Source organism: Sinocyclocheilus anshuiensis, unplaced genomic scaffold (assembly GCF_001515605.1).
Source record: "Sinocyclocheilus anshuiensis isolate Anshui unplaced genomic scaffold, SAMN03320099.WGS_v1.1 scaffold399, whole genome shotgun sequence".
NCBI lineage: Eukaryota > Metazoa > Chordata > Actinopteri > Cypriniformes > Cyprinidae > Sinocyclocheilus > Sinocyclocheilus anshuiensis.
Window position 1 is genome coordinate 628,675 of NW_015552570.1, and position 25,627 is coordinate 654,301.

The 25,627-nt window shown below is 36.6% G+C and overlaps 1 protein-coding gene and 1 pseudogene across 1 annotated transcript in view; both read right to left on the reverse strand.

Annotated features, from left to right (window-relative positions):
• The window catches only part of LOC107665016 (centriolin-like), a 36,397-nt gene extending 16,940 nt beyond the window's left edge, over positions 1-19,457 (reverse strand). Inside the window, exons 1-26 of the mRNA XM_016455743.1 lie at positions 19,261-19,457; positions 17,288-17,418; positions 17,051-17,181; positions 16,776-16,917; positions 16,165-16,351; positions 15,890-16,083; positions 14,159-14,197; positions 13,701-13,820; positions 12,047-12,221; positions 11,674-11,783; positions 11,334-11,528; positions 7,646-7,799; positions 7,293-7,513; positions 7,037-7,213; positions 4,499-4,633; positions 4,120-4,265; positions 3,826-4,009; positions 3,509-3,667; positions 2,708-2,887; positions 2,509-2,616; positions 2,150-2,291; positions 1,875-2,017; positions 1,630-1,798; positions 1,264-1,550; positions 623-780; positions 339-501 (exon numbers count right to left, since the gene is read on the reverse strand). Coding sequence (XP_016311229.1) covers positions 339-501; positions 623-780; positions 1,264-1,550; positions 1,630-1,798; positions 1,875-2,017; positions 2,150-2,291; positions 2,509-2,616; positions 2,708-2,887; positions 3,509-3,667; positions 3,826-4,009; positions 4,120-4,265; positions 4,499-4,633; positions 7,037-7,213; positions 7,293-7,513; positions 7,646-7,799; positions 11,334-11,528; positions 11,674-11,783; positions 12,047-12,221; positions 13,701-13,820; positions 14,159-14,197; positions 15,890-16,083; positions 16,165-16,351; positions 16,776-16,917; positions 17,051-17,181; positions 17,288-17,418; positions 19,261-19,408 — 4,098 coding nt within the window. The 5' untranslated portion in view covers positions 19,409-19,457. The remainder of the gene's footprint in view (positions 1-338; positions 502-622; positions 781-1,263; positions 1,551-1,629; positions 1,799-1,874; positions 2,018-2,149; positions 2,292-2,508; positions 2,617-2,707; positions 2,888-3,508; positions 3,668-3,825; positions 4,010-4,119; positions 4,266-4,498; positions 4,634-7,036; positions 7,214-7,292; positions 7,514-7,645; positions 7,800-11,333; positions 11,529-11,673; positions 11,784-12,046; positions 12,222-13,700; positions 13,821-14,158; positions 14,198-15,889; positions 16,084-16,164; positions 16,352-16,775; positions 16,918-17,050; positions 17,182-17,287; positions 17,419-19,260) is intronic.
• Positions 19,458-20,337: 880 nt separating this feature from the next.
• LOC107665017 (complement C5-like) overlaps positions 20,338-25,627 on the reverse strand; it is a 13,948-nt pseudogene continuing 8,658 nt past the window's right edge.

A 25,627-nucleotide genomic window follows, 5' to 3' on the forward strand; every position in this document is an offset into this window, starting at 1 on the left:
TCCCTACAGCGGCTAATGAACCAGAAGTCTCACACATTCACAGAAAACGGCTTACTTTCGAATTGAAAAATAAGGTTTATACTTATTCAAAAAACAGTATGATAAACAGCATCATTTAGCGAAATGTTTATTGCGCAGGGAGTGATGACTGAATCACACTGAATCAGTTATTTTTTTAAATATATTTTTGGTTCACATTTATATATGACACTGGAGAACTGACAGAAATGTGAAGGAAGAGAGAGAAGACAAGCTATATTGCGCTTTTGTCTTGGTACTGAAAAATGTAGTGAAGTTAGTAGTGTGCCTCCCCAACACCGAAGAACATAGTGTCAGACCTTGGCTCGAGTGTCTTTGAGCTGTGTCTCAGCCTCGAGCAGCAGCCTGTCAGCCTCTCTGAGTTCCGCTCTGCGCTTCAGCAGGGTCTTCTCCACACACTCCACCTCTCCCAGCCCACACTGCTCCTCCTCTGCACGTGATAAGGAGCCTTCCAGCCCACTCCTGATGAACCAAAAACAGAAAGGCATCTGATATTTTTGTGTACATTTCAGAGATGTTCATTTAGTGTGATATATTAAGTCTATATTGAGTAAGATATACTGGTGTTGATATGCTGACTGACGTATGGCGCTGCAGTGTGTGGACAGTCCTGCGCAGGCGTTTGATTTCCCGCTGTAGGTCTGCTGTTTTTTCTTGAAGTGCTTGCTGTTCTTTATCACTGTGAGCTCTATCAGCGCACTCCTCTTTCAGCCTACGCTCTGCCTTCTTCAGATCTCGCTCCTGAAACACAAACCAAAACTACTAATCTTGAAAATGATGGACATGTACATGCACACTACCAAAAGTTTGGGGTCAGTAAGATTTTTTATTGTTTTTGAAAGAACTCTTTTATGCAGGGGGGGGGTATGGAAGTTGACAACAAAATATCCAGAGAAAATACATTAATATGCTGATTTGGTGCTCAAGTAACATTTCTTATTATTATCATTGATGAATAGAAGTTCAACAGCATTAATTAAAAATATAAATATTTTGTAACATAATTAATGTCTCTAATGTAACTTTTCATCAATTTAATTCGGCCTTGCTGAAAAAAAACGTACTGATCCAAAACTTTTGAATTATAGCACACATAATTGGAATATGACCAAAATCTGATTACAATTAGAAAATTTTTGTAACATTTATACAGTACATTAAAATGATGTAATACAGTGTAACATTGTAGAGCAACTCGACAGTTGAAATCTGCATATCTCATACCAAGTCCTGATGTCCAGGCACATTACAGTGCAGCGTTCTACTGGGCACCAGAGGAATAGTCAGATTGCTGGGAGGAGGTCCGTACATCAGCCTGGCTCCATCAGGGGGCGGCCCATAGAGGACTGTACTTGAGCCAATGGGAAGTCCAGGCGCATGGTGATTGTAGATAAATGAACCAGGAGGAAATACAGTACCATCAGGTAGAGTAAATCCAGCAGAGACTGATGGAGGCGTGAAGTGTGTCTCTATATCGCTCTCTCTTCCACTGTCTCTGAACATCTGTGCATCTGAAGAGACATGAGGACAGATATTACAGCACTGACATGATAGTGACCATGATGACGTTGGAGAGAAAGACTCTCTTGCCTCTCTTTCCATGAGTGTGCGGATGGGGGGAATAGACCCAGTATCCTCCATTAACAAGTCTTCTCTCCCTGTGTGCTCTCCCGGCAGACCGCCGGCCTCTCTCAGGGGACTGTGGGTGCACAGAGCCCAGTCCTGAGTCTTGTGTGCCCTGAGATCCAAAACTAGGGGCCTGAGGACAAATAACATGCTGATTACAATAAAAAAATTGGCATTTACAAGTGCATTCCTTTTCTAATGTTTCTTACATTTTGATTTGACGGGACATAGTACCAACATCCTGTGTTTGGCAGGGGATCTCCTAAACTGGACAGGAAGTTATTCTGCTGTAGAAGAGTCTCCCTCAGTGCTCCAATCTCTTCCAGAAGCTCTTCTAGATTTACGTTGTTAGCTAAACAAACCACAATATATAACAAGACCCATTTTAGCCTTGAAGGAAATGTGCATGGTGTTTGCCCACAAAACATGCCACCATGATGCTAGGGTGTTTTGAGGAGTTATTATGAAAAGATGGTAAACAAACCTTTGTTTGCTTGTGCTAGTTGATCTCTGAGACGTTTGGTTTGGGCCTGTTGTCTTTTCAAGGTTTGGTTTAATCTGTCCAATTCTTGCTGTTGAATACTAGAGTTTGGGACACTGTGGAGATTCCCATCTGTCTCATGAACCTATAGAAACAAGCAACCATTCATTAACATATAGAGATGGGGACAGTACATTAGTAAACTAAAGCCACCATTTCACTATATCCAACACTATCTATCTCCTATCTACTTTACAACCAGCCTGAAAGTTCAGAGTGACCTCCACCAGGGACATTCGTACTCAGAATGTGGGAAATTGCAGATAAGACTGAAGACTGAAGATTCCGAGCAGACACATTACCCTATCTCTCGAAAGCTTCTGGAGAACCTTGATTTCTGTTTCAGCATTAGCCAAGTCCTGAATGGCCTGGGCAGCCTGAATCCTGCTGCTTTGTAACTCCTCTGCATTCTACACACATATAAACAGATCATCATCAGTGAACTTCTCTCACATTGATTTTGGTCCCGAAAGATCTCAAGCAGTCTGCCCTGTGTCTTACCGCTGCTCTCTCCTGATGTATTTTCTCTATAGTGCTATGAAGAGAGTGAAGTTTGTCCTTTGCTGCAGTCAGTTGTTGGGCAGCCATTCTGTCAGCAGAGGAAAAAGAGCTCCTGAGCGCCTGCAACTCCAGACTGAGAGATTCTAGCTGCTCCTGAGTCTGGCTCTCTTCAGCTTTCACCTAGAAAAACAACACACTTTTAAATACAAAGCTGCTTAAAGCAATATCGAAAGTAAAATACAAGTTAAGCTCTATTGTGGAATAAATTAATCATGGCATTTCTATAATGGCACTGGTAACTCTCATGCAGTTTCCATAGTTAGTTTCCAAACCTTACATTTGATTAAAGCTTCAAAATTATATATATATAAAAAAAATAAAAACATTACTAAAATATATTTATCACTTATTAAAAAGAATGGATCTGCTATGCTGCTGCTACTGGCAACAGTGAAGCTTACTGTTGAAAAATACTCAGAATTACAGGGATTAGGGTGCATATTCCTGCTTCAAAGTAAAGCAGGGAGAACCCCATAGCAGATCTAGACAGGTGGTGCTGGGGAGGAGGAGGGCTAAAGAAAATTCTCACGGCTCGCAGTACTGAGCTGGACCAGGTTGGGACAGAAATAAATAAGGTTGCGTAGACAGGAAAAAGAGATTGACTGGCTGTACTGCCAGCCTGGAAAAACCAATAATCCACTCTGAAGAATTTTCAGAAATTCAGCAAAAATAGAAGAAAATCAAGAAGGTAGCAAGAAAAATCAAATAAAAAAAATGAATAAATCACTCTCATTCTGGCACCTGTTTATCTTGTTCTTCTAATTCAGCAAGAAGACGGTCCCTGTCCATTTCCGTCTCCTCTAAACGTTGCAGCATCAAGTACTGCTGCTGATGAGCATCTTCCAGCTCCTTCCTCAATCTATGGAGCTCCACCTCCTCACCCCGTCTCTCTGCTGCCTGCTGGAATCAAACACAGGGAGATCAGCAGCACTTTATACTAAGACATTGTAATGGAATATGTAGGCATTATACTGGAATATGTGAGCTTTAGAAATGGCAATGTAACTGAAAAATCTATTTAAAATAATGATTACTTGAATTCCACAACATCAACTCACCTGAGCCTGGTATCTTTCTTGATACTTCCTGAGTCTCTCTGTGAGCGAACTCATCTCTCCAGCAAGTCTCTCCTGACAGCGCTGGGCCTCGTCTCTATCTCTCTGAGCAGCAGATACCACATGATGCACCTCCTGTTGTAGCTCCATGAATTTCTTATTCACTGGTTCTCCAAGGTCTTCAAAGCTGCAACAGGACAGAATAACAAAGACATATCGCCATCTGATAGACAGATCTATAGCCACACAGTCCACTTATTTTAATCTGCTAAAATATACAATAAGAATCTATAATACCTTAGTATTTCTTGTCCTGTAGCTATGGCTCTTCTCAGCTCTCCTAAATGTTTAGCCACACTTTCCGGGCAAAGCAGTTCCTCCCTAACCTGCTCCAAATCACACTGAAGAGCATCCACCTTCTCCTTAAGACTGTCTCTTTCCTCCTGTGAAAGACATTTTCAGCCAGGGATTCAAAGATGTGAAGGCTAAATGATTCTCATACATCAACAACAGCAGAATGTACAGCACACTTTTTTACAGGCAGTGAGAAGAGTTTGAATGAGTGAAGGGTGTCTGTATTTCAGTGGTCTTTCCAAGTATCCTCTCTTTCCAATAGAGGAAAAAGTCTGACAGAGCTTTATTATTCTGGTATGAAGTCTGTTGTGCAGTAACACACCTGGAGAGCATTGACCTGTTGCTGAAGCTCTGTGTTCTCAAGCTCTCTGTCGGCAGCCATCTGCATCTGTGCCAAAGCGTTCTCTTTTGCCTGTCTTCCTTTCTGCAACTCTGCCTGCAGTGCAGAGTGCTCCATCTGCAAATGTTAATGCCAAGAAAATGTAAATGTTAAAAAGATTGTTCACTCAAAAAGTACTAATATATTATGTCCCTAGTTATCTAATGCCATATGTATGAGGAACAGACTAAAACTTTACTTATTCAATGAAAATCTCGTTCACTCTTCCACATTTTCACATTTTAAAATTAAAATTAATATTTTAATTCAGCAAGGATGCATTAAATCGGTCAAAGGTGATAGGAAAAATTTTACATTGTGACAAAAAAATGTCAAATTAATGCTGTTCTTTTGAACTTTCTATATATCAAAGAATTAAAAAAACAAAAAACAAAATGAAAACAAAAATCTAACATGGTTTCCACCAACATATTTAGCAGCACAACTTTTCAACATTGATAAGAATAAGAAATGTTTCTTAAGCAACTTCCTAATTAGTTCCTAATTTAAATAAATGCTGTTCTTTCGAACTTTCATCAAATAATCCTAAAAATACCACAAAACTATTAAGCTGCGCAAGTTTTATGTTTTCAGTATTGATAATAATATGAAATGTTTTTTGAACACCAAATCAGCATATTACAATGATTTCTGAAGAATCATGTGACACCGAAGACTGGAGTAAAATAATAACCACTAAAATAATGACACTTAAAATATAATGAAATAGAAAACAGTAATAATATTTCACAATATTACTGTTTTACGGTATTTTTGATCAAATAAATATAATTTATATAATAATAAATTATGCTTGGTGAGCATAATGTTTAAAAAAATCTTTAATCAAAACATGAAAAAATATTACAGACCCTAAACTTTTGAACGGTAGTGTATGTTTAAGGCACAAGCTCCAAAATGAATGCAAACACTGACGTTTTCTGATCATACACATGAAAGTGTGAATATGTGAGATCTGAAAGGGTGAAAGATAAGATTTTCAGTGAATAATGACTTAAAATTCAGCTTGTTGATGAAGGATGTGATATGATATGTCCTCATCCATATTCTTAAAATATCCTTCATCAACAAGCTGAATTGTTGATGAAGGCGCTATCACAGGCACAGTCTTAACTTATTTTTATGGAAAAAGGCAACATGAATATTCAACCTAACATTTTGTGAAATTTAAAGGGGACCTATTATGCAAAAATCATTTTTATAAGGTGTTTGAACATAGTTGTGTGGCTGCAGTGTGTGAAAACAACCAGCCTATAATGGTACAAACCCACCCACTCATTTTTTTATAATCCCAATAAATTATAAACAGTCTCTCCAAACGAACGGTTTCAGATTCTCCCTCTGTACACGTCACTAAAGGGAAAAAGTCCCGCCCATTTGTGATGCTCTCTGCCCTATTAGCATACACACAGGCCTGAGTGAGATGCAGCGGTCAGCCATTACTGTTTTCCTGCTGTAATGTTAGCTGCTGGAGATATACAATGTCAGCCCAAAGAGGCATTACAAGTGTTGTGTTTTGGGATGCACCAATGAACATAGGAGTCTCCATAGACTCCCTCCATCTGAGCCGCTGAGGACACTGTGGTTAAATTTAATTTTCGAAGGAAATATCCCGGAAAAAATCGGTAAAGTCCCCTATGTTTAGGGATCAATACCAACGCTTCATGCGTGAACGTCAGCTCCAGACAAAGTAAGTATCATGCGTTTGTTTTCCAAATTGCCTTTCTGAAAGAGCTTCTTGGCACTCTGTAAGGCTAATGTTGCTAAAGCTATGCCTGTTTTCACTGGTGCTGCCTTCACGTGCTACCAGAATGATCGTAAATAGGAATGTGGTAGTTCAAAATTGCATGTGAAAGCAATATGAAGTCGACTGCTTGAATTTGTCGAGCTCATAATCACATGTGGGACTTATAAAGTTTGTGATAGCAGCTAAGGCACAATGAGACCAGCTGTCGTTATTTTTGTCTGTGTAATTCATAAACGATCATTTAGTATGCACAGTACAATCAGATGACTGACTTTTAATCCGAGTCCATTTTCTGTAAAAATAACAGGCTTGTACTAATAGTGGAATGTGTATTTGCAAAGACCAGCACCGGTATTGCCAGCCGGATCTTGAGTTCTTGAAGCTCCGCCCTCTTCTGAAAAGGGGCCGGAGCACGAGCTCATTTGCATTTAAAGGGACACACAAAAATGGCGCATTTTGGCTCATACCTTAAAAGTGGCAATTTTAACAAGCTATAAAAATGATCTGTTGGGTATTTTGAGCTAAAACTTCACATACACACTCTGGGGACATCAGAGACTTATTTTACATCTTGTAAAAAGGGTCATAATAGGTCCCCTTTAAAAAAAAGTTGGAAGCAGAATTTTTTTTTATTTCTAGAAGAACTACGCCATTGCATAAATAATAATATATTATGCATGAATATGAAAAAATTCTATGAAGATATATCCTACTTGACTTAGTCGACGCAGTCTGTTCAGCTCCTCCTTCAGCTGTGTGGCCTCAGTATCTCTCTCCTGCAGTTGAGTCTCCAGCTCTGCCTCATATTCACTGACCTGCCCCTGAGCCTGCTTCAGCTCTTCATTCTCCTTCCTCAGATCCTCCAACTCCTGCTGCTGATGCTGCAGTTCCTAGAACACGACAAACAGTATGATAATGTTTTGACCTATTACAGAGTGGTGAACTCTTATATCAGAGACAGACTCCAACCTCCTGTGCGCTTTTAGCACTCAGAGCTTCTTTCTGCAGCTGTGTGCATTGCTGCTCCTTCTCACATAGGAGGCATTGCAGAGCGTCTTTCTCCCTCTGCAGATGCCTGCAGTCTAACTTGGCTCTTCGTGCTTGGTCCTTCACCCCCTGCAGATACTCCTGGAGACCTGCGATGATGCCCTCCAGGTCACGCTTGAGTGCTTCATTAGCAGCGATCTGACCTGAAAGAGTTGAGTGGTTTCTTCTACTTATTTGATGATTTTAAAATGTCGTATTCATAAATTTATAATGGTTCAAAGACTATCTTTATCTTATTAAGGTTAAAAAGCATCATTTTAAAAAAAGTTGCTGACCATCAGTAAGTTGTTGCTCTAGTTCTTTTATCTCCTGTGTCTCCTTGTGGATGCGTGTGATCATGTCATCCAGCCTGCTCTCCAGTTCCTGGTGCTTTCTGCTCATGATGGCCAGCAGCTGTGTCTTCTTGGACAACTGAGCCTTTACATGGGCCTGCAGGAACGATAGCAGAGAGAGTTGGGATACAGTGCTATTACATGATCAATTCTGCTGGCCCCTCTTTGTCCAAGATCTCTAACTCAATAACTCTCTAAACAAAGCTGATATGTATCTTTGGTACTTCTTTTGTAATAAAAAATAAGTACTCAAAAATATAGGTTTATTAAAATATCAGTTTAACTTTGTACATCTTTAATGGTAGTGTTTTTTTTATTTTTTATTAAGATTATGCTAATATAACTAAAATGTAAATAATTTTAAGATTGATCAATTTAAGACTGATTCTGATGAACACAAAAGAAGATATTTTGAATAGTGTCGGTAACCAAACAGATGACAGTAGCCACTGGCTTTCATATATGTTTTAACTATTTCCCAGTATTTTTGACTATTTCCATAGTCAATGGCTACTGTCAACTGTTTGGTTACCAACATTCTACAAAATATCTGCTTTTGTGTTCAACAGCTGAAAGAAAGTCATACATGTTTGAAACAACTTGAGGGTGAGTAAATGATAACAGAATTTTCACGTTTGGGTGAACTATCCTATTCAGGCCAATTTATACCAAGGATTATAACTATAACAAATAATGATAACGAAAAAGTTTTAATAATCTTTACAATAGTCCACAACTGCAACAGCATAGCAACACCCTGACAACCACCCCGAACATTCTAGCATCCTGCAGGTGACTTTCATTGGCAAAGACCCTCACAGTTCTTGTAGTTCTTCTTTAGAAAAAAAAATCTAGTGTTACCAATAGGTTGTATTAATCATTAACATATTTAAAACTGATCTAGACTGATTATTGATTCCCAGTCTTTTCAAATCATTCTGATACAAATCCCAGAACTCAAAAAAGTCAATTCACTTACACTGAAAAAATTGATATAGAAACAATTTTCACAGAGAAATTGCTAGTCAATATTACAATTAATTACAAAGAGACAGCAGGTAACAAATTGAATTTAAATTGAAAATTACATAAGTTTTTAAATAAGTTTTAAATTAAGTTGAAGTTTTTTTAAATTTTACTTACAACTTTGAAAAAAATATATTTTTTACAGTGTACAATATCCAACCAAAATAACAATCCAAACAGGATGCGAATTGGAACGCAGGGACAGTCTTGGACTTCTGCATTTGTTACTTCTCAACCCATTCACTTCCTCTTCCCTCCCAACAAAAAATTATCTCAAAGTGAAAATGTAACACTTTCATTAAACATTAATTTTAAACAATGCCTCGTTCACAGGCAAGTCTGCTTTAAAACTTTAAACCAACACTATTTATATATGACGATTTCAAAGGTATATAGATTTATCTAGTGGTTAACTCATTAAATACTGTGCATTATTTTTGTCCACTGCTCTCATAAAATATGCAAGCCAGCAAACTCTGATGACATAATGCTTTTGCAATTTCCTGTAATAAACACTGAAAATGTAAAACATTCATGAAACATCATACTGTAATGATCAACTTTAAAAATGAAATAATGTTCAATGATGCTAGATACCAATAATCACTTCTACAAACAACTTTACAAGCCCCAAATTGCACTAGTATGACAGCAGCCTCCCACGAGCCCCTCCTTGACCCCAGTGGGGTACTTACTACAGCGGTGTGGCTGCCATCTCTTCACTTTCTGTCTCTATATATCCATTTTTCTCATGTTGCTGACCCACGAGGAGTAACAGGGGCTCCTTGTGCAGGAAGAGAACATTTCCTGTCTCTCTTAGCTGTTACTTTAAACTTCAGAGGTTTTTTTCCATGGACTCCAACTATCACTAAAAGTAGCCCCCTCTTCTAGACTTCATTCTCCCCCTCCTCCTCAATCCCTGCACTCTTTCCACCCTCCTCTCAACTCTCTTTGAATCAACACAGGAAACTTTCGGCGGTCTCAGCCAATCAGTGTCTGTGTCTGTAGCCGGGTGGGAGTAAGGAGCCTCTCTGGCTCCACCCACAGCATCAACAGATTTCCCAGGACAGAAGTGCTCTCTTCTTTCTTAAAGAGACAGGAGCTTCATTTTATAAGCCTGCTACTCGCTGCTGAGCATCATGGGTTAGTGATGATTAATTCCATAGAGAACCTAATCTTGTTATACACCTTTGTTGTTAGGGAGTTTCCAGTTATTTTACACTCATTTTGTCCTACACTGTTTGCATGCCATTTTCTTCAACAGAAAACAGGAAGACGTGCATTTTTTTGTTGTTATATAACATAAATAAACTAATGATCTCACATATGAATAAAATATCTGAATAGTTCAGAGGCTTATGGTATAAACAACACAACATATACAGACAATAAAACGCTTTACAGTCATGAAAATGATTTTGTGGCATTTGCAGATGTTGTTGAAATGTGCAACTGTTATTCCTGCAGAAAACAGGTTCTTGCCTATATCTATAACATAAAGCATTATCTGCAATAAATGCAATATTTGTTCTAAGCGTATTTATCAATTAGATTTCACATTCCAACTATGGTAAAATAGCAAATATAGACAAACTTGTACTGTACATTAGTCAAAATCAATTTTAATGCTTTAAGCTGTCTAGCAACAGCCAACAAAATATTAGTCATTTTGACAGAAAAATAATGTATAATGTGAAATATAAAAAATGCTACAGTAAAACCTGTTAATTGTTAAAGTGGTAACTAATTTTTCTCCATATATTGAACTTACTCACCAACATGCAATTTAAAAAAAAACATTTTTTTGCACGTAAAAAGTATAAATGACAAATAAAAAGTTTATATTACAAGTCTTTACATGTACACTACTGTTTAAAACACTTGGGGTCTGTAAGATTTTTTAAATGATTTTGAAAGAACTCTCTTATGCTCCCCAAAACTGCATTTATTTAAATAAAAAATACATTAAAAACAATAATATTGTAAAATGTATATAAAAAGAAATGTTTTGTAACAATGTAAATGTCTGTACCATTACTTTTGATCAACTGAACATGTCCTTGCTGAGTAAAAGTATTAATGTCTGAATATATTTTATTTTGTTTAATTAATGTTTGTTGGATTATTTTAGTGTCATGTACTTGTATTTATATCCTGGTGCTATTAGTCTTTGTGTAGATTAATTAGCCATTATTTTTAAAATGTCCATTAAAATTAACCTTAATTCTTAATAATATGGCTATCTGTATTGTTGTATCTAAACTGTTTACAGTACAAAGAAAATGTATATAGTTTAAGTATGTTAGTATATTATCATTACATCAGTTCATGAATAACGATACATACTTTGATGAACTATAAAATAAAACATTTATACAGTAAATTTCTAGCGACCACTGCTTTATATACTGTAAATTTAACAGGATGTTTTACAATGTTCAGTTAAGGCTAATAAATTGCATTACTAAGAATTGTTTTAGCAATTATTGTTAGAAAAACATTTATTTATTGAACAATTGGTGTGTTTTTCCCTACTGTGTTATGCAAATAATAATCCTCAAGAGAATTATTTTCACGAGGCTGTTCAGGCATGAGTGTTACTGACATGTCTGGGGTCACTGGGATCCAGGCTGTGCAGTAGATTCTGCAGCTGGTCCGTTTCCTCCTGGGCTTGGTTCCTCTCAGCATTCAGTCTGTCCAGCTGCCTCTCCACAGCCTCCATCTCTCTTCTCATCTCTCCCAGCCTCTGTATCCTCCTCTGAAGCTCCTGCCTGAGCTGATCCTTCTCAACCTCACAGATCTATGTGCAAATCAACATAGATTAATTAAATAATAAAAAATTTATCTGAATGTGGACTCTGCCATTAAGTTTTACTTAGCTAGTGGTGTTTTTTTGTTTGTTTAAAAAGCCATTCACATAAGACGTTTAAAGGGGAACATCTCACCCGTCTCTGAGAAACTGTCTCCTCTAGCTGCCGGAGCTCTTCACTGGCTTTAAGGATCTGCTGCTCTTTTGCCTCAATTTCTTTATGCAACTGCTGTAATCGATCCTCAGCTTAAACCAAAACACAACACAAAACACAGATGCATTAGCAAAAGTGCAGACATGTGGATATTTCAGTGGCCACAAAAAAAAAAAAAAAAGAAGGGAAAATGTCCTTCATCATTTGTTGGTAGCACTGGTAATAAGAGCAAACTACAGATTGTTCCAAGTAAAGAGAGTAAAAAAAGGAAAAGCATGTGTAATGTTATCATTTTATGAATCTATTTAGAGCCTTTAATATAATATGAGGGCACAGTGCCCTTGAACTTTTGTACCTCTAAGCTGAGCATGTTGTCCTGGGGTGTCTGTCTCAGTCAGGTCCGCTGAGGCAGGCTGCTGCTGGTTTTGTGCACCCATGCTATCCGTCTCTGATGGAAATGTGATGTTCCTTTTCTGACGAGACTTTCCTATGTATGGACTCTCGCTAGAAAGGTTCTCCACCTCCATCTCCTGAACAACAAAGAGAATAGTCTCTCTAAAAATCATATAATCCTACCAGATACAAATCAGCATTGTATGATATAGTTCTAAAATGGACATTCTCGGATAAATGTCTATAAAGAAACACGCTAATGTCAAATATACTGTTGTTATTAGGACTAAAGTAAAGTCATTTGAAGCTTTTGTATTTCAGAATTTAATCATCAAAGATCAAATGTATGAAATGTCACCTATGAATGAATCAGAATGTAACACAGTTAAAGCCTCGTGATGACCAATAATCCTATATTATTATAACATATTATTTTGTTTTCTTTGCTTAAAAGTGGAACTGAATCAATTAAAACTTCATATACTGTACTACATTTTGAATGATGCACCACCATTCAAAAGTTTAAAGGGGTCATATGATGCTGCTAAAAAGAACATTATTTTGTGTATTTGGTGTAATGAAATGTGTTTATGCGGTTTAAGGTTCAAAAACACATTATTTTCCACATACTGTACATTATTGTTTCTCCTCTATGCCCCACCTTTCTGAAACGCGTTGATTTTTACAAAGCTCATCGGTCTGAAAAAGCGAGGTGTGCTGTGATTGGCCAGCTATCCAGTGCGTTGTGATTGGCCGAATACCTCAAGTGTGTGACGGAAATGTTACACCCCATACCACATTGTGATGATGCCCTGTCAGGCCGGAGCGATGATTCAAAAACATGAAAACCCATTATAAACGAGGCATTCGTTGCATCCAGTGGGGACATAATTATGACTTATACTGTCCTTTTACGCGTTGCGTTGCATTGTGCCGCGTAAACATAAAACCATGTCTGCATTTGTGATCGGAGAAATGACAAACAACAAGCCCTACTCTACACTGCCCAAAAAGGGCGTGTTAGAATGAGCCGTTTTAGGTAGGTGTGGCTGACTCTTAACTTTTATAAAGAATATCTCTTTGGATTTGAGACTTTAGTCTTTGCAACTTTACAGATCTTCTTTATGCACCAAGAGCTTGTAACACTCCAAAGAGAAAGGAAAAATTGAAATCGCATCATATGACCCCTTTAAGGTCAGTAAGATTTATGGATGATAATAAGAAGAAATGTTTTTGAGCACTAAATCAGCATATTAGAATGATTTCTGAAGGATCATGTGACACTGAAGACTAAAGTAATGGCTGCTGAAAATTCAGCTTTAGTGATAAATATATTAAAATAGAAAACGTATATAGTTACACTATTACATTATATTTTAAATTGTAATAATATTTCACAATATTATTGTTTTTACTGTATTTTTGATCAAATAAATGCAGCCTTGGTAAGCATAAGAGACTTCAACCCTAAACTTTTGAACAGTAGTATAAATTTAGAGACCAATAAAAAAAAAACTATAATTAATCCCTCTAACACAAAAAAGAAAATCACAATGAGTAGTCAATTTTTATCCATCCAAAGCTCTAGTTATTAATAAATCAAAGCAAATACTTACAGGATCTGGATAAAACGGAAGAGGTTCAAACTTGGCATCTATTTTGTGAAAAGCCAACTCCTGCTCAAGCTCATAGTGTTTCTGACAGGCCCGGGTCAACTCCACTGTTTTCTGCTTCAGCTGTGTAATAAGAGAGAGCTTATTTAAACACAACACTTTACATACCACCATGAAACACATCAGCCACACTTCACTACAAACCTCTCAGCTCAGAATGAGATTGCATCTTAAGGATACGTGTAATACAAAATTGTTACACTCATGGAAATACACAAAGCAATGAATGATATTTTAAGATTTCTATTAATATAGAAGGCATACATGCAAAAACCTCAGAAACATGCTAAAGAACATAACAATACCATACCATCAACATCGCTCTCTAAAGCGAACACCTGAGAGGACAGGAGAACACAGTGTTGACATCATACAGTGATTGGTGGGGCACATGTGAATACCTGACAGAGAGAATCGAGCAGAGGAGTATGATGTGGAAGCTGAGATTGAAGCAGGAATGAAGAGAAGAGACAGTAGAAGTCATGCAAACAGTTTATGTAAAAGCACAGGAGTGAAATATACAAGAAAAATCAGCAGGGAAAAGAAAAGTTTGAAGGATAGAAAAATTTGCTTTGCCAACATAGGAATCAATGACATTTGACAACATATTCATATAGAAAATAGTTATTTTAAACTGTAATTATATTTCACAACATTACTTTTTACTATATTTTTGATCAAATAAACGCTGCCTTGGTAAGCACAAGAGATTTTTTTCAAAAACATAAAATTATTAAATTATTCAAAACTTTTGACTGGTAGATTATATTCCTGTCATTTAATTTGTAAATAGTTTACAATAAATAAATACTGTGCAATGCAGTGAAGGAATTAGCATTAATTTGCTGTTCTAATAGTTTGAAAAGCTCCAGTTCTTTTTATTTTCAAAAGCAGGCTCTCAGAGAAGTTCTGTTTAAACAGATGGTCAATGAGGCAACAACACACACACACATACATACACACACGCACACACAAAACAATTTTAAACACCATTCACAAAGTACCTTTAGAGCAGGTGATAAAAGCATGGAGTGAGAAGAGAGCTGAAGAGGAAATTGTCTAGAAAAGACAGGAAAGGGACATTTTGGAAAGTGAATCTCTGGGCTCACTGTGAGTTTGTAAGCGCAGAGATTTGGAAATTAATCTGAAAGCAGACATAAGGAAGTTAAAGATTAAAGTCAACATGACATTATTTTCACTAACATTATTTCCATAATAAGTCAAGATGTTTCAGATATGGAGCAAGTTATTCAATTCTGAGGATGAACTAAGATAAATCATTTTTTCTTTGGTTCTTTGGATTAATATGCAGTGATTAACTGCATAATAACATCAGGACAGCATATTAAGGCAAGACACCACAGGTGAATAGAGCAAATATTTTAACTAACAGATATCACAATACCTCCCCAGTTGATTAATCACAGTACATTAAGACAACTGGTTTTTATTAGATGTTATGAGAATATGCAAATGAGGCATTATCTAATTAAATATGTAACATTAAATTAAATATGTACATTATCTAATGAATTAATTTGCATACATTTCCAGAACAGAAATCTAAACATTTGTTAAAGCCTGACTCAAAATTCCTGTTTCAAATTGTTGACATATTTACATTTACATTTAGTCATTTAGCAGACGCTGTTATCCAAAACGACTTACAAATGATGACAATAGAAGAAATATAAGTGTTGAAGGTTTCACAGAGGAGGTTTTGGACACCTCCTTTCACTTTTTATCATAAATCAGAAAATGCTGTAACAGCCAAAAAAAATTTTTTAGGAACAAAATGTTATATAAATAAATGGGATTGACATATGAACAAACCTCTCTGTAAAAAATGGAAAGTCTGGTGTATGTAAGTGCTACTGAAGTGGGAATGTTCAGCTCAGTGCATGAGAAAAAATTTATTAGAAACAGCCGTTATAGAAACGTATTGTAATTGTTGTAAAAAGCATAGTATTTCATTTGGCTTTAAAAAGAGTTTTTTCTTTAGGTGGTGCTGCCTAAGGAAATGCTCTAAAATTAAAATATTGTTTACATGTGATATTACAGTTGTGTTGGAGGACAAAATGGTCAACCCTATTCACACTGAGGTTGATGACAGTGAAGACGCCATTACCCACCAGTTCAGATTTGGTGTCAAGTTCTCTCCGGAGTTCCTCACGGCTCCGTTGTTGTTCCTGCTGCTGTTGCCTCAGGTTTTGGTTGAGCGTTTCCCGCCGCTCTAGTTCTTCCAGGGCTGTGGTCCGCTCTCTCTGAAGCTGTGCAATCTCTTCAGCTCTCAACTCCAGCTCTTGCTCCAAACGCTCCACTTCCTCTGTAAGGACAGCACAAAAAGTGTTCAGATTATAAAAGCACAAAAGAAGATAAAATAAATGTAGAAGATGAGATGATGTACCCATGTGAAAGCGCTGATGTGCTTGCTCTCTTTCCTGTGGACTGATTGGTTGTCCATCCAACATTTCCAGTGACCTCAGATGGAAGATTAGGAAGAGGTGATAATGGGGCAGGCTGGAGATGGGGGTTTCTGCTAATGACAGACTCGTCAGGTTCTTCAGGGTCTTCAGTTTAGTTATTTCATGAAGCTAGGTCACAAATGGAGAGAATGTTGCTAGTAACATAAATGTGTATAAACCAAAACTGAATATCAGTGATTTACTTTTAATGTGAAATATATGATATTAAAGGAACATTCACCCAAAACTGAAAATTATGTCATTACTATCACCCTTACTTCCAAATCTGACTTTTTTTATTTTTTTATTCTGCCGAACACAAAAGGAGATATTTTGAAGAAAGTTGGTAACCAAACAGATTTGGTGCCCTTTGACTTTCAGTGTACTTTCCACAGAAGAAAGAAAGTTATACAGGTTTGAAATGATATGAGGGTGAGAAAAACAATTAAAAAAATTTAACATTTTTATTTTTATTTTTGGGTGAGCGATCTGTTTGAGGACTCTTTTGTTGATTGGCTGTTTTAAACATATGACTAACAAAAATTGTACCCACTGAGAATATCTTGTTTCTCTGTAGATTTATAGTATGAAGAGATCTGAGCTTCTTTGCTATCCAAACTGGAAGATGTTCAATGTTGTTGAAGGCCAAATTCAGAACCTGAAGATTTGACATGTGCTCTAGACCTTCAATTTTTCTGCAGATAAATGAAATATGTCAAAACTTGTATTGGCCTTTAGGACATTGTATCTCTCATTCTGTGACAAAACTATGAAATATATATTGTGAGAAAATGTTTCTTGTTAAGCAGACAAATGTCACATTCTTACCGTATCCTGTTACTGGAAAGGTGGAGTTCCCGTAATTGACATAGTTTCTCTAGTTTCTCGATTCTCTCGATCCTGTTGTTACTGAGGTTGAGAATGTGTAAGCGCTCACACTTATCCAAATTTTCAATATACTAAAAAAATAAAAAATGCACAGAAGTCAATAAATTACTGCAAAAATGAATGCAACTAATGTTACCTCTCACACTGAGCAATAACCAGATAATGTCCAAATCTTACTCTAAACTGTTTGTCACTTTCTGCAGACGTAGACAAATCCAGGGTCCCCACAAGGACTAAATTTTCACATTTAGTCAATCTCCTGATCAGGTCTTCTGTGATGTATCTTGTCCCCTTATATTGCCTTTTGTCTATGAGTAGATGTTTGTGTAAATGAGTGACAAAATTCAAAGTGCAGATATTAAAAACTACTGGTGGCAGCCAAGCAATTAATGATCTGACAAGCTGAAATATTTTGCTAACTACTATGTACTTACATCAAAAAATAAGTACAATGTACTTATTGTGTTTATATTGTATTGCACAACACTTTTGCTGCTGTTATTGAGGTGGGATACGGGTAAGGTTAGGGACAGGTTTGGTGGTATGGGTAGGTTTAAAGGTGGGGTAAGTTACATCAAAAAATAAGTACAATGTACTTATTGTGTTTATATTGTATTGCACAACACTTTTGCTGCTGTTATTGAGGTGGGATACGGGTAAGGTTAGGGACAGGTTTGGTGGTATGGGTAGGTTTAAAGGTGGGTTAAGGTGCAATTAATTACAGATGTAATTACATGCAGGTATTTAAAAAAATATATATAAGTACAATGTAAAAATGTGTATGTACACAATAAGTGAATTGTTACAAATTATTCATTTAAATGTAAGTTAAGGCCACCTAATATAACGTGGGACCCAATCTATTTACAGACACTGTTGTCTTTTTGGTTAACAAGTACACTAACTGGTAACGAAACTGTACTAGGGTCAAAACTGTTTATGATGAATGAAAATCATAATAATTGAACAAAAAAAAAGGATATTTTCACACTATAAATATTAAAATGATTAATGCTTATTTCAATCTGTTTTTTTAAACAAGAAATAATTAACATTTTACTGATGGAGTTCCATAGGTTTAGAGTAAAAGGTCTGAGACAAGAGTAAAACAAGAACATCTATACATAAAAATGAAAATACCAGAAATAATGAAGGCATGGTGAAATCAGTAAGTTTTGATAAAAAAAAAAAAAATCAACCCCTAGGATACAAACCCAAAGTTGAAGAAACATCCACTTGTTGAATGACTTTAATAGGACCTAAAAAGACAGACAAGAGTGGCTCCTGTACAGTCATGGCCAAAAGTTTTGGCAGTGACATAAATTGTGTTTTGCAAAGTTTGCTGCTTCAGTATTTGTAGATTATTTTTCCACAATGTGAGGCCATTTTGATGCAAAGCGATGATGGCTGCACGTGTTTCTTTGGAGGTAACCATTGCTAACAAGTACACAATGATTGGAAGCGCTTCTTCCCTCCTTTTATAGCAATCAGTCTGCTCTTACAATCTAATTTGTATGATAGTGATTTCACCTGACTAATACTCATTCACACTTTCACATGTGCTGCTGATATGATTAGTCAATTAATGTTAGCTGGTCATTTTGGAAGGGAAGTCGTGGCCTAATGGTTAGAGAGTCGGACTCGTAACCCAAAGGTTGTTGCAGGTGGGGGGAGTGAATGTACAGCGCTCTCTCCCACCTTCAATACCACGACTGAGGTGCCCTGAGGTGCACCAACTGCTCCCCGGGCGCCGCAGCAAAAAATGGCTGCCCACTGCTCCGGGTGTGTGTTCACAGTGTGTGTGTGTTCACTGCTGTGTGTGTGCACTTTGGATGGGATAAATGCTGAGCACTAATTCTGAATATGGTTCACCATACTTGGCCACATGTCACTTCACTTTCATTTTGTGTCAGGATCAAAAACAGTGAAATTAGTTTTTTTGTGTGAAAAGTTCATTTTTTGGCCAATGAGCTTTTAGCAATTATTTAAAATGCATCTGATTACTCTACACAATAATCTAGAAACAATGTGAATGAACACCACAACAGCTTAAGCTTCAAACTTTGCAAAACACAAACTTTATGTCACTGCCAAAACTTTTGGTCACGACTGTACTGTATGACATATGTAAGCAATAAAAACTGATTTACCATCATCACTGGGATCTTCTCGAAGACCTCCATCCTCAGTCTCCGACCATGAGATGGCGTTTGGGGACACAGTTTTGCTCTGGAGGCTCTTGGAACATTTGGATCCCGCTGTTGGTGATCGTTTGCGCATCTGATCCCCTCTTTTCATTTTATTCTCATGGGATATTAATATTATCTGATGCCAGCGAATACGATGCTTATCCTAAACCATCTCGACTGCTAAAACGTTACTGCTAACATAGTAGTTTATTTTGCTTTGTTAAAATTACAATGACCAAATCCAGTCGTGTCCAAATCTGACTAAATGCAAAGAACTATAGTCATCTAATAACTACAATTTTTAATATATATTATAAAGCAGTTTTACATGTAAGTACATGTTCATTCAATGTTTCACAAAGACTGGACAACTTTTGTTAGCCCAGTTTCCATAGCGACCCATTAGGATACCTATATTAGAGATCATCCAGCGACCATCAGGTTATTATAATTTTTTCTTAGAGAAACTGTCAAAGCGGATACAAGCCTGTTATGTTTATCTCGTGTCCCAGGTCTCATTATTTAGTCCATGTGTTTCTGAAGGTTTTAAACCGAGCTATAATTCTCTTGTTGTCTGAATCTCTAACATGCACTCAAAGGATTCGCGGTGATGTTTGGATCATGTGACGCAGCTGCAGTGGTTTCAAAATAAGAGTCCTGTGCATATGTCTATGGTCGTGTCCCCTCAAAGCAGACTTTACATACAAAAAAACCTGAAAGTGTTTTCACACTAGTGTTAAGCAAAATAATATATAATAACTGCATGTACATACATGAATAACAACTAACACTTTCCTAAACATCTGTTGCAACGCAATGTTTGAGGTAAATTGCATGTAATGCTTTTTTTGTTTAATGTTGCATATGTATGTGGTTGATAAGAATCACATATTTTGAGGTACTTTGAAAAAAAGTTTTATTTAAAAGTGTCTGTTTATTCCCAAATTCTTAAATGCCATTTTTTTGTTATTATATTGCTATAGAATAGAAGAGCACACAAATTAGCTCTTCTATTGACATGCAATTTATCCCTTAATTTTAACAGCCAGATAATAAGAAATCAAATTCAAAATCCTCCAAATCACTGGCGTATTGTTTGCAGGCAGCATCTCTGCAGTCATAGTTAAGTGGCCACCAGTCAACCCAAGCATGCGAGTCCAAAGGAAACTTATACCTAAAACATGGTTTAAAGAAAATCAGTTTTGAGGCTTCTGTACATAATAGTAAATGAGAAACACTTTATAAAACGTCATACTAATTGACCCTACAACGTAACCAATTAAGGAATTAAATACATTTTTGATTAATTTGTGGCTTTTAAAAAATTATCAAAGGAAAACCAACCAACCAAACAAAAAGGACATATAACCACAATTCACTTTTATCTTAATACTTTCAGCAGTCATAACCAGATACTGCTTGCCAACTTCGAAATTTGTTGAACTGCAAGTTGCCTTTTTCACCAAATCAATTTCTGAATCTGTTTTTAGGTCATCTCTTTGTTCTGCAGAAGAGAATTTAAGAGGTTGAATTGAAGCTGTTATGAAACTTGTTTCTTTAAATTGCTTATTCAAGTCATTTTGTTTTGAACCATTCAAATAATTTACAACTTGACTTGCTAACAAATCATATTCAATATACTCTTGCCTTTTTTGAGCACTGCTTTAACTTTTGCTTTGTAGGTCACGAAATCTCCTGCTGCCTCAGATGATTTAATTAACACTTTAAATGCTAGAAAAAAAAACACACACACCACAAATGACATGTACCATTTTGCACGTGTATGTGACAATAATGTCTTGTGACTTGAAGCTTCATGAAGGTCAGTATTTACCATATTTCATGCTTTCTTTACACACTTTTTAAGCCGTTCAGCAGTGATTGTGGGATAAATTGTGGATTTAAAATTGCAGCATTCCGTTAATTTGAAAAAGGACATGAAAATACCAACAAACTGTTATAACACTAACACAGACACATTGAACTCACATATGTAAATGATAACTGCATGAGCGGCAGTATAGTATAGTAAATGCATTGTTACAGGTCAGGATTGACAGAATTGCCCTGGGGCCCCTAGAAGTGAGACACAACAAAATGATTCATGATTTTTGTTGTCAATTGTTTTATTTCTGTCATTTATATGGCTTACCTGCCATCAGTGGCGGAGCCAGAATGTTTTCATAGGGGTGGCCAGGGAGGGGCCAGCAACCAGTCTGGGGTGGCACAGAAATCTTAATTATTTCAATATAAAAATGTGTTTAACTATAATGTACTGGACTGTTTTCGTGCCTAAAACACAACTGAGTACAATTAATTTCTACTTAACTGTAATTGAGATATTTGTGAATTAGATCAAGTAATACTGAGTGAATATGACAATTTTTGTATTATTCCTCACCTCCAGGTTTTTTAATAAAGGGGCTCACTGTAGCTTTATTGCTCAATCAGCTTCTCAAAACTCCCAAATGCTTGCTCTCCAACATTGCATACTCATGGATGAGACATGCCAGATAGTGATAAAAATGTGAAAAAGGTTATATTATAAAGAGTTATTTTATGCATTCAAATGGTTTCATTTAGCATATTTTCTAGTATAAGTGCACTGTGCTCACATTTATTTGTGCATTAAATTACAAATAAAAAATACATATCAGCTTGTGCCTTATATTGTGATCTCGAATTGCAGAATATATTTTTGTACATGCATTTGAGAGACGTTCTTGTGTGCTGCGTATACATGCTTGCAGCTTTAATCGCCTTTTTTTTGGCAATTCCATGACTTAGCTGACGACAGAACTAATATATATGCTCATAGTTTCTTGTGCGGGTAACTTATGATGAAGTGATATAGAGCGTGCGCCACATATTTGCGTACTGTTGAAGAGTGTACGCCGTGAGCACAGTAAAACGGCTGATGGGACAGGAAAGTGTGTTTTACTGACATATAGTCTAACAACATCTCATCAGACCGCAGTTCACAGTTGTTCTACTGAAGCTCGTTTGGCTGCTGTAGCTTTAATTTCCGCGCTCGTTTGACTCGCGCCTGACGCTGAGGTGAAGCTGAAGTGCATTTCTTGTCAAGAAAAAAAAAAAGGACAAAGCTGCAGTTTGTAGTGGGGTGGCCAAAGTGGTAGCCAAGCTTTCGTCAGTGGTGGCCACCCCCTGGCTCCGCCCCTGCCTGCCATGCAATGGCATTGGTCTCCCTCACAGAGTCGTAACAGTCTGCGGCTTTGTTTGTGGTACAACTTCATACACTTATTTTCTATTAAAAACCAGATGAGAAAGCTGGTTTATGTAGTTAAAATAAGTTCAGCCAGACATAAAACAAACATTTGTAGAAATGCTATACCTGGAGCAAAAAATTCATAAACTCTACTGAGGCTCTGGGTCATGCCAACTTCAAATTCCTCTTGAATATGGAAACCCACACAGTATACGTCTTCTGATGGTATCTGTATGGTAGAAGTAGGCTATTGCATGGTAGAAATATTCAACAAGATCAAATACACATCATATTTTAACAGAAATAGCTAGAGATAATAGAGTTTTGCTCAGTGATGCTCACCGAATCTATCTGAAGGATGACTTGGTCACCTGTGATGTTATAGTCTGATATCCGAGACTCAAGTCCATTCTGCTTCTGCAAAATATAGAAACATAAAATGTCACTACAATTTTCTAAAACAATGGATGGTTTCTATGAAAATGTATTACCATATCTAGATCTTCCTGGACTGGGGTCCCAGTCATTGACTCCTTTTCATTTGAATTTTCAGGTGGCTTGTATCTTCACATATAATGGCATTTTCATTTGAATGGATTTTACAAATCAGAATTTTACAGAGAAGCTTAAAACATGTAATTTCTTATTGGGATTTCCTACAGACTTTCTTTGCACATGCAGGCCACAATCCGCTGTGACAAAAGCATAGGATGTGCTCACCAAGAAAATCAAATTAGCTGAACCAAGTTCATTTTAAAAGTAAACCAAGAGTAGAAAAGTAGACAATAGTACCAAACTTGCCATCTGAATTTGGGACACGTTCATGAATGATAATTGATCAATCAAAATGGCAATTTTCATTGTTTTCTGTCATCTCATAGTACACTGTTCTCAGCTGTAAAAAATAAGTTAATCAATTAATGAATTTGGTTCCATGCATGAAAAAAAAAAAAAGAAACTTCTGGACTGTTGTGGGGTTTATTATATACACTGTTTAGATAAAAGCGTCTGCTAAATGACTAAATTTAAATGTAATGTAAATGTAAATACAAAATAAATTTTTTACAAAAAATATATACTGTATATACACATGATTTGCATTGGAGTACCTGGGTTGAATGGACCGTATCTCTGGTCTTGTGTTAACCAGTTCAGGATGGGTTAAAGTGTTAAGCAGTACGTAAACAGTAGTTTCCACGGTCTTTGCTGTCACATCACTGGGTTTTAATAAATCCCTGTCTGGTTTGGACTCCTGCCAGAAATTAACTGTGGCTGGGTTCCCTGAAAATGTGAGAAGTGCGGACAAATAGGTCATATTGTGTTAAAAATATGAGAGGGTCTAATCTGTGCAGATTTTTTGGTCAAAAGTGTCCCAAATAAGATTTTACCATCAACTTGATCAACTTGAATATGACTTTTTCATAAAGACTGACTGCAGACTATGGATGTCTGCAGAGCATAAGATGCAATTGCTCTAGCATATAAACTTTCAATCTTCTTTAAGTTAGAGGTGAGATCTATAGCAATTTTAAAGGCCTGGAGAGACAAGACTTGTTTAGTCTGAATGACTTGCCTGACATTTAGGTTTCTGATTGGTTAGATCGTATTGTAAGTTAACGTCTGGGTGTGTATCATAAACACTCCTTTTTTTCCGTACCATGAGTTTAAGTGGAGTAGTTTGTGATTTCTCAGAGAAGGAGCCATCATCATTCTGACAATTTTTAATCAGCCAGTTGATGGTGTTGGTCAGCACTTGAGAATCCAAAGAGACGTATTCATGCATGTCAGCAAGAGTCTTGACCATGAGAGCCGTCACCCTAAAAAGGTTTGCACACATGTGCAAAGTAGCATGTGAATTGTACTCTGTACACGTAAAAAAAAAAACATTCCAGCTACCAGTGAGGAAAACTAAGAAAGTGAGCAGTTGATTACCAGGTGCTGGCTAATTTGTCCTTGTTCGACCACATGCTAAAGGCATGTTCATACTTAATCTTAAATGACATGATGCTGGTGATGCCTAGAAAGGAACAGTCAAGGAACTTAAGAAGCAAAATGACATTAGCCTTGTTTTCTAAAAAAATTAAAAAAATGGAATTGAGTGTTATTTCAATGTTGAGTGAGTTTAAGATCAAAACAAGAACAAATATCTGCCAGTCGGGCCATAAAAAAAGCTGTTTTTAATTACAAACCCGATTCCAAAAAAGTTGGGACACTGTACAAATTGTGAGTAAAAAAGGAATGGAATAATTTACAAATCTCATAAACTTATATTTTATTCACAATAGAATATAGATAACATATCAAATGTTGAAAGTGAGACATTTTGAAATGTCATGCCAAATATTGGCTCATTTTGGATTTCATGAGAGCTACACATTCCAAAAAAGTTGGGACAGGTAGCAATAAGAGGCCGGAAAAGTTAAATGTACATATAAGGAACAGCTGGAGGACCAATTTGCAACTTATTAGGTCAATTGGCAACATGATTGGGTATAAAAAGAGCCTCTCAGAGTGGCAGTGTCTCTCAGAAGTCAAGATGGGCAGAGGATCACCAATTCCCCCAATGCTGCGGAACTTGTCTCCTCAGTCCCCAGACGTTTGCAGACTGTTATAAAAAGAAGAGGGGATGCCACACAGTGGTAAACATGGCCTTGTCCCAACTTTTTTGAGATGTGTTGATGCCATGAAATTTAAAATCAACTTATTTTTCCCTTAAAATGATACATTTTCTCAGTTTAAACATTTGATATGTCATCTATGTTGTATTCTGAATAAAATATTGAAATTTGAAACTTCCACATCATTGCATTCTGTTTTTATTCACAATTTGTACAGTGTCCCAACTTTTTTGGAATCGGGTTTGTAAAAGGATAAACAAGTTTTTTTTTTACCCCACTGGCAGATTTTTCAAGCAAAAACTCACTTAATTTTGATGCATTTCTCAGAAAACAAATACTTAATATTTTAAGTCATTATGCTTCTTAAAGGGGTGGTTCAGTGTTTTTTTTTCTAGGCTTGATTGTGATTTATGATTTATAATATCTTGATTGTGTTTATGGGGTGCAGTCTAACATGTGTTAATGCTTCGTTTTTTTTAAAAAC